This window comes from Sorghum bicolor, chromosome 4 (genome assembly GCF_000003195.3).
Source record: "Sorghum bicolor cultivar BTx623 chromosome 4, Sorghum_bicolor_NCBIv3, whole genome shotgun sequence".
NCBI lineage: Eukaryota > Viridiplantae > Streptophyta > Magnoliopsida > Poales > Poaceae > Sorghum > Sorghum bicolor.
The window spans coordinates 7,855,677-7,864,902 of NC_012873.2; the positions used below are offsets into that span (position 1 = coordinate 7,855,677).

General features: G+C 42.1%; 1 protein-coding gene across 1 annotated transcript; it reads right to left on the bottom strand.

Annotated features, from left to right (window-relative positions):
* On the bottom strand, positions 1–1,045 carry LOC8071684. Its single transcript, XM_002453488.2, has 2 exons — positions 970–1,045; positions 1–645 (listed from the first exon to the last, which is right to left on the bottom strand). Exon 2 carries the CDS (start codon positions 586–588, stop codon positions 187–189), a length of 402 nt encoding a protein of 133 aa, XP_002453533.1. The 5' UTR covers positions 589–645; positions 970–1,045; the 3' UTR covers positions 1–186.

Sequence of the window (9,226 nt, forward strand, 5' to 3'; positions counted from 1 at the left end):
TCATATTTGGCACATCACATTTGATTTGTTTAATACATGTGTCCGGCAGTTCTCTTGTATGAGGCTTTTCAACGTCTCATTTGATTACATGCATGATACCTTTTTGGTTCGAAAAGAAAAAAAAAATCTACCTTTCTCTAGAGTATGAAGATCGAATATAGGTCCCGTACGATCTAATACGCCGGCCTATTCGTCCTCGTAGATGAAGAAGGCATAAAAGCCGAACGCCGTGGCACTGGCCATCGCCCACACGAGCACCGCCACCGGGAATGGCATGACTGCGACCACCTTGTAGGCGAACATGGCCGTGAGCAGCGTGGTCAGCAACCAGACGGCGACCTTCATGCGATGTCTTCTAGGGCTCTCTGGCACTCGCTCAAACCACCTCAGGAAGGAGAAGAGCAAGACGAGATTTAAGTAGGAGAAACCAACGAAGGAGATGCTCCAGAAGTCGTCTCTCGAGCGGTAGAGGGCCATGACGGTGTTACCGGTGAGGAGGCAAAAACCAAAAAGGGTGAGCCACGAGGAACCGCCGCGGTCCCTCACCCTTCCTGCCTGTCCTAACTCCGCGTGGTGGTGCCGATCCATGTGTCGCGCGCGAAAGAAGAACAGAAGTCTGTTAACAAAGTAAGGCCGGATGGGGGTCTGCGGAGTGGGGAAGGAGAAGGAAAGCACAAGGGATGAGCTTTTAAGGCCAAGACCTTGTTTAGTTTAAAAAAAAATTGTAAAATTTTTTAGATTTCTCGGTCACATCAAATCTTGCGGCACATATATGGAACATTAAATACAGATTAAAAAATAATAATAATTAATTGCACGGTTTGTTTGTAATTTGCAAGACAAATCTTTTAAGCCTAGTTCGTCTATGATTGGATAATATTTGTCAAATACAAACAAAAGTGTTATAGTGTTTATTTTGTAAAAAAAAAATTAGAACTAAACAAAGCCTTAAAAAAAAAGTACTGTCACCGGGTGTCACGAAGACGATTGCATCGATCGACTGACGAAGCCAACTCAGAAGCAGAGAGTCCAGGGCAGGCCGGAGAACGTTTTGCTGTCACACAACTGTACGTTTAGATACACTCAACTGAATAAGTTTGAGGATCTATATGGGAAATTTTCAAGTTTGAACAGGATGACACAATCGATATACAACTTTTTATTAAAATTTTCAAGTTTGAACAGGATGACACAATCGTATAAACTCAAATGAAGATAAACTTTTTATTAAAATTGTAGCTAGCAACGCGATTTACAACTTTGTTGTTGAAATGTTTTAAACTAAAATCATTTAGGGTCTCCAAATATTTTTTATAAGTTTATAGATTTTGCAATTTAAAATTTGAAATTAAATTTTGTGACACTAAATGACTTCAAATAAAAAGCTTTTCAACTACAAGTTGTAGATCACGTTGAGGACTATAACTTTGATATAAAATTTGTCTTTATTTGAGTTGATATGAAAAAAATTATGAATTTTTGATATAGTGTTTTTAGATCGGTTTGTTTTGACCCAGATGAGAGTCAAAACCAAGTTAAGAAAGAGAAGACCGCCAAACCAGCAAGGTAAGGCCTTGTTTAGATACACTCAAAAACCTAAAAGTTTACAAGATTTCTCATCACATCGAATCTCGCGGCACATGCATGGAGCATTAAATATAGGTAAAAAATAACTAATTGCACAGTTTACCTGTAAATCGCGAGATGAATCTTTTAAGCCTAATTAGTTCATGATTGAACAATATTTGTCAAATACAAATAAAAGTGTTACAGTATCAAAATCCAAAAAGATTTTGAATCTAAACACACCCTAAATCTATCAGTTTTGGACAGAAAAAAGCGCGAAAGAAGATACCAGGAGTTTATGCATGGACAATGGCAGACCCAGATATGTTTGTGGCCATGTGTGGTGGATCTACAGGTATACCGTATATACCACGGAATCAAGATTGTTTAAAACCCACTCCCCTTTGCTTCAACCACAGAATTCAGACCATTGGTGGCTCATTCGCGTGTTGACACATGTCATTGTTTGTTTTACAAAAAGGCCCTTAAGTTCTTGGAATCAACCTGCAGTCGAAACCCTTCCCATCAGACCATCTTGCATCGTGACCTATCGATCCCCATCTCTCCTTTCTCTCCTCTTCATGTCGCCGCCGCCGCCGCCTTTCTCTCCTCTCCCCGCCACTGACGCCGTCTCCTCCGCACCTCCACCCCCTGCGGAACCTCCACACAGGCGTCGCTCGAGATGGAAGCCGCATGGCCTTTGCGGCACAGGGCGCACAAGATCAGAAGGCGCATAATTGGGGTGCCAGCTCCCACGCTTGTCATGGTCGGCAGAGGAGGAGGTATTGCTGGACCCTCCCTTCCCTCTCCTCCCCCATCACCACCTCCATACCGGCATGAGCATCGTTGTTGCTCCTCAGTTCGTGAGAGAGGGATCTCCACCTTCTTTATCGTGTCTTTGGAACGACAACACACTATGGTCTTGCCCGCCTCTTCTCAAGTCGTCGTTGTCTTCCATTAGAGCATCTCCAAGAGATTAGCTAAATCATTTTCTAAAGGTAAATTTAGCTATTGTTGAAGGAAAAACGTTTCCAACAGACTCTGTAAATGACTCTTCAAATTTAGTAGCTCTCTATCCCACATTATTCGCTCTCTACTTTTGGATAGTCTACCTCACTAGCCATCCTTTACAGAGTCTGTTGGAGTACTCTAATAATTTTTTATCAAAACTATTTTAAAGAATAGCTAAATCGGTAAATTTAGCTAATATTTTTGACTAATCTCTTGGAGATACTCTTAAATCCCAGCAAGGCAGCAATACAGTGTGCAAGCAGTGAATCTTTATTCACGAGTGGTGCCGGTGAGCTTCCCTTCCCCATTTCTACTGCTTTGATCCGCTCCTGTTGCCTGCTTCGTTCTTTGTTGTTGCTCTGGAAAAAAAACAGGGTCACGGGTACTCTCATGCTGAGCAACAGCCTAGAGCTAACGAAGCGAATCAACCAAGCAACTTATTCTTTTGTCTTCTCCTTCACTCAGGCTCTCTTGATGCGACATGGAGGCAAGGTCCTCCACGTGGATCTCGGCGCCAGCTATCAGATCCGGCGTACTTGAAGCATCCAGAAAAGAACATGAGCACCATGGCAGCCATCAGCCGGCCGTCCGGCCAAGAAGCCTTTGGCCACACGACATACACGGTGACCACCACCTGGGAGGCCAAGCCCAGCAGGTGCCGCTTCCACAGCTCCTTGTCCTGCATTGACAGGGCTGTGATGGTGTCCTGCCCGCCCAGTTGGACCAGCACGAACGGCGCCCAGAAGGAGATGAGCTGCCGGCCCGGCTCGCTCGCGTGGACAGCGAGGTGGCCGAGCACAAAGATGGCCACAGAGTCAGCTGACAGATAGGCCAGCCACAGCACAATTTGAAGTACCGGCGACGTGTTGCGCATCCGCAAAACCAGCAAAGGCGAAGAGGAAGACTTGCAGGAAAAGGCTGACGAGGATCAGGCAGTGGATCTCCATCTCCCACGCGTTCCAGACCTCTTGGACAGCAGGCATCAAGCTGTGGAGTTCACCACACTTTAATTAGGTTTGCAAGCTCTAAGTAATCCAAACTTCCAAAGCACATGAAGATAAAAACATATGAATGAAATCACCCCACAGTCCTCGACCGATCCAAAGGTATAGATAGTCATCGCTGCCAAATTAACTCGTTGTTGACACTCAAAAAAGCCTCAACATGGAAATGGGCATCACCAACAAGTTCCTAGCATCAAGATTCAAGGGAGTGTTGGAAATTAATTGGCGCGGCAAATAGCAAGAGAAACAAGCAAAGAAGGACGAAACGGTGTCTAGCCGGCCACTAGTACAGCGACGATTTTTTCTCCTGGTGGTAATCATTTTCTTCACTAGTGGTTCGTAACCATCAGGCACCGGTAAAGAAAAATCCATGGGTCCAAAAAAAGAATAGCATGTTAAACTCATTTACACTGGCAGTTCCTCTAAGAAAACCGCTAGTGTTAATGCTGTATTATACTAGCGGTTTGCATTAAGCAACCACTAGTATAAATTACTGGCAATTCACTTAACCAATCGTCGGTGTAAATAAATATTAGCGCTGACGGTTCGCTTATGTGATCAACTAGTGTATTTGATTTTTACTAGCGATTATTTGAAAGAGCCGCTTGTAATAAATCCACCATGAATATTGCCTCTTCCTCCCTCGACCAAAATTAGCCGAGCCACCTTCCATTGGTGACGAACTTGGAGGTCCAAAAAATTGCAACATACAAGGAGGAGGTTTTGCTTTTCATTTCTTTGGAGGAGTTCGCGCACAAGCAGGTTAGTTAATGACTCTTGTAGCTCTTCGCATTAGTGCTTCTCAATTTGAGTTAAAACTAGATCTAGACAGTTTCATGGTTGTTTTTAGAGAGAGAGAGAGAGTGGTAGTAGATTTTTAGTCTATGGTTTCAATGGTGTCTCAAAAGCTTTGATTAGGCATGTGCGGCGCTCCAGTGGCAGCATAGAATCAGCCGCTGCTCCCTCGTCTCCCGCCGCTTCCACGAGCGCCTCATCTCCCACCGCAACCTCCTCCTCGTCCTCCCTGCTGGCCACGCTCTTCTCTGTTCGGATCCAGGCCGACCTCCTCCTCGTCCTCCCTGCCGATCGCGCTCTTCTCCGTCCAGATCTAGGCCGGCGGCGGCGGTGCTCTTCTTCGACCAGATCCAGGCCTTTACCGCGCGGGGAATGGCCTCCTCTATCGACGCGGCACGGGGGGGTCTCGGCCCCCTCTTTCGGTGCGATAGTGTGTGGCAGCTCGGCATCCGGATCCATAATGGCATGGCGCGGACCCTCTCTCTCTTGCCGATGCTCAGATCCACGGTGACAACGGCAGCGGCAACCTGATCCAACTACGTCCATCGTGTCCAGATCCTACAGCGGGAAGGCGCATGTGGCTTTAACAAGCGATGGCAGCTGCGGTGTGTGGATGGGCTCGGTGGGCTTATCCACGGTTTTTTTATTTTTTCTATAGGGGTTTTTTATTTTTTTTTATTCTATTAACTGAGGCGGGCAATAGACCGCGTCGGATATGGTCACATTTACTGTGAGCTTTGCTTTGAGATGTTTTTTATGCTAGTCTCAGAAAATGCTTTCAAACCGTCTTAGAAAAGTTTTTATGTAGTAGTGTCAAAATTAGACCAAGGATTTCATGGAAAGAGAGAGAAATGATTAGATTTTCTTAGATATAAGGTTTCATGTTTTTCTTAAAAATTTAAGATTAGTTGGCATAAAAATTTTAAATTAGATTAGTTGGCTTAAAAATTTTCTTAATCTGTGTTGATATGTTTACACTAGCGGTTTGTCTAAGTTAAGGACTAGTGTAAATCATTTTTACATGGTCAGTTAACTTATGCAAACCACCAGTAATACTGGCGTATCGCAAGTATGTGCCTGCAGTAATCACGATTGTTTTAGAGTACTCACAATGCAAGACTTTATCACATAGTCCAAGATAATTAATTATATATTATTTATGATATTTTGCTGATATGGCAGCATATTCATTGAAGAAAGAGGTGGAAAAAATAAGACTCTAAGTCTTATTTAGACTCTAAGTCCACATTGTTCGAGGTAATAAATAACTTTAGACTCTATGATAGAGTCTGTATTGTAAGTGCCCTTATGTTGGCGGACGCTAAACGCAAGACTGCCAGCACAATGCTGTACTAGTGGGCTTGCCAAGCCAGCTAAGCCGGCTCCCTGCCTAGTCGGCTTAGGCCGTGTTTAGTTGGTGAAGGAAAAAATTTTACGACACTATAGCACTTTCGTTTGTTTATGGTAATTATTGTCCAACTATGGACTAACTAGGCTCAAAAGATTCGTCTCGTAAATTTCGACCAAACTGTGCAATTAGTTTTTATTTTCGTCTATATTTAATACTCCATGTATACGTCTAAAGATTCGATGTGACAGAGAATCTTGAAAAATTTTGGATTTTTTTGGTGGAAGTAAACAAGGCCTAGCTGATGGGTTCCCAAAGTCGGATGACTAAATAATTGAAGAATATATATTTGAAAAAACAAAGTAAAAGAGGAAAAAACATTACATCATCATTATCAGTAATTGATGTTAATATGTGGGATGGCAAGGTAACTTCGTGGGCATGTGGTGGAAACGTCTCAAAGTGCACTAATAAAACCCTTACCGTTTGAGAAAATTCTAAACTAGACTAATAACAGTTAGATGTTCACAAAGACACTTGGCAAATCTTGAAATTGTTCAAAATTTTAAATTCAGAAAATTTATGGAAGCTGAAAGATAAAGATTGGGGAATCTTAAATTCCTGTAGTGACCGGTGTTAGCAACTTCAGCGGACACCTTTGCATTGTGGGGGCAGCCGATTTGCATTGTGAAGCCAATTTTAGTTTTCAAAATTATAATAAACGGTGAAGGGAGATGGGATATCACATATACTGCTTTCTAGAGTTTACGAGGTGCTTTCATAAATTTTCTCTAAGCACATCTCCAACAGTTTGCTAAAAATTGTTTGCCATATTTTGAGTTTTGACAACTTGCTAAAAGATTTGGCAAGTTGTCAAAACTCAAAATATGGCAAACAATTTTTAGCAAACTGTTGGAGATGCTCTTAGAAGATGCTTTCATCGATAGAGTGTTCATGAAACCAAGCATAAAAGGTATACAGCCAAAACCAGCTGGACCATGATCTGCATATATACCAAAGGATGAAGGTGGTTTGGGGGTAATAGACATCGAGAAACATAACCAAGCTCTACTGCTAAAGAATTTACACAATATTTTCAACAAGTCAGACATTCCTTGGTTTCATCTCATTTGGGAAGAGCTTACCCTAATGGCAGGCTGCCAAAACACACAAAAAAGGAGGTCATTCTGGCGGAGACAGATTGAAAGGCTTGCAGACTTACAAAGAAATGGCTTTGGTGGATGTCAAAAATGGTCAAACATGTTTGTTCTGGCAAGGTACTTGGGGAAATGTGAATTTGAGAGCCAACTAGCCTGGACTTTTCTCTTTTGCCAAAATCAAGTTCATCTCAGTGGCAAAGGCATGGAATCAGAAGAGTCCAAATCAACTCATTCACCTTCCAATGTTTAGATATAGCTCATGATCAATGGAATAGGAGCTCTGGCACCGGACGCGGCTGAAACTCTGTTGAGTGTCCAGTGAGCAGAGACGTCAGCAGGGTCACAACTCACGAGCGAAGGTTTCGGGCAAAGTGCGTCGGACGCTGAGGCGCATCCGATGGCATACCGTCAGACTCATCTGATGCATCTACGAGCAGCTTTGGAACTCTCTGAGTAGCATCTAGTTTGGGATAGGAGCATCCGGTGTGTAGCACCTAGTACGCCCGACGCCTCCTGCACAAGTGTGTTAACATTTAAGTGACCGTTGGAGATCAACAGCTCACGTTTAACTGAGGACATGTGGCAGCAATCGAGAGCTGTTGGCAGAGCAGTGTCGAATGTTGAGGGGCGCTTATAAATACGTGTTGGCTGGCTTGGCTCGGGGTCTTGGCCATTTTTATTGACATAGTAACCTTGTGAGCCTAGCCAACACACTCTCACTCAATTGCATTATTGTTTGATCATCTTTTTGAGATTGGGGGAGCATCCAAGTGCAGTGCTTGAGTGTTTGCATCTAGAGGCACTTGGTGATCGTGTTTCACTGCAGAATTCTCTTGTTACTCTTGGAGTTTGCTGACCCCTAGATGGCTTGCCGGCATTCTCTATTGTGATTAATTGGCTCATTCCTCTACGCGGTGGTATATCAATCTTAACCTTTCTTTGCATTACTTTGCTAGCTAGTTCGTGTAGCTCTCTTGCTTAGCTTATCATCGGGCAAGTAGTGACATAGTTTTGGTGTGCTTCCTAAGAGACTATAGAAACTAGATTGGATAGGAGGCTTGTATTATCCTTGTAGAGCTAGTGCCAAATTCACTCTGCTATCTTATATACTGATCAAGTGCTTTTAGTATTGTTGTAGAAAATTTTATTAGGCTATTTACTCATTCTAGCCATTAAGACCTTTCAGTGGTTATCACTAGGGCTTTGCACAACGTGATTCTATGACGCACTTATTTGGAGATTGTGTGATGTGTTCTGGAATATGATTGTGAGGGGCTACTAAGTTTATTTCCCATCAGAGAGCCAAAAAACTACTCTATTGGATATGAGGCTAGAGGAGCACCTTGAGATAAGTGCTCACATAAGAGCCAACCAAGGGATTGTTGAGCTTGTAGAGGAGCAAAACTTGCCTTAGCGTGGTCATAACAAATCAACAAACCGTGAAAATATATCTAGTATTATCCTCTTAGTGTGAGTTTTGGAAGATTGAAGAGATTTAGTATGTCACGGATATAGATAATAAAATCTATATATCTAAAAAAAGCTAAAAAAATATCATTCGAAAATTAGAATAATTAAAAATTACTTTTTTTAGATCGATACTTTGTTTTGGATCAACGAGGAAAAATAACTTAGGGGGTGTTTAGTTTTTTTTTCTAAAAAATTTTGAGGTTTGGTCCATCATTTTACAAAATGAAACTAAATACTATACAAAATTTTTAGCAAAAAGGTGGTTATTCTCTATTTTGGATTTTGGGCTTAAGAGGCCAAAAAATCACCAAAAGAGCCTCAAGTGGCTTTAATGAAAGCAACTCCAAGAGAAGAGCTATCCATGTTATGTATTCTATATTTGGCTATTTTAGAGAGAAAAGAGAGTCCAACAGCTATTGTATTTGGTTTGCTAAAATAGCAAGTCATCTATCCCGGAGTTCTCACATGGTAAATATAGTTTGCATGTCCCGTTAGCCATATGATTTGCCGTATTAGAAAGATTGTTGAAGATTTTTGTTTTTTTGTATGATTGTCTATTTTAGAAGTTGGCTAAATCTTGAATTAAGCCATCCATTTTTATCAACTCTCTTGGAGTTGCTCTACGGGCAATAAATTATGCATTTTGAATGGAATTAAATATGACCCTAAAAATTTTAGCATTTTACATTTTATCACTCTAAAGTAGTTTAACATTTTGCATTTTATTACTCTAAAATAGTTATCATTTTGTATTTTGAATTCTACGGAGAACTGAACACCCCTTAATCAAACTCAAATATATCATTTCGGTCGCGGACACCCCCAAAATCCATCAGACCTCCGGCCCCGGCGACGCCCAAACCCTCGCCGTC

What these genes read in the sequence shown, in the direction of transcription:
- LOC8071684 (XM_002453488.2), bottom strand. Translation starts at nt 588, where the DNA reads ATGGATCGGCACCACCACGCGGAGTTAGGACAGGCAGGAAGGGTGAGG.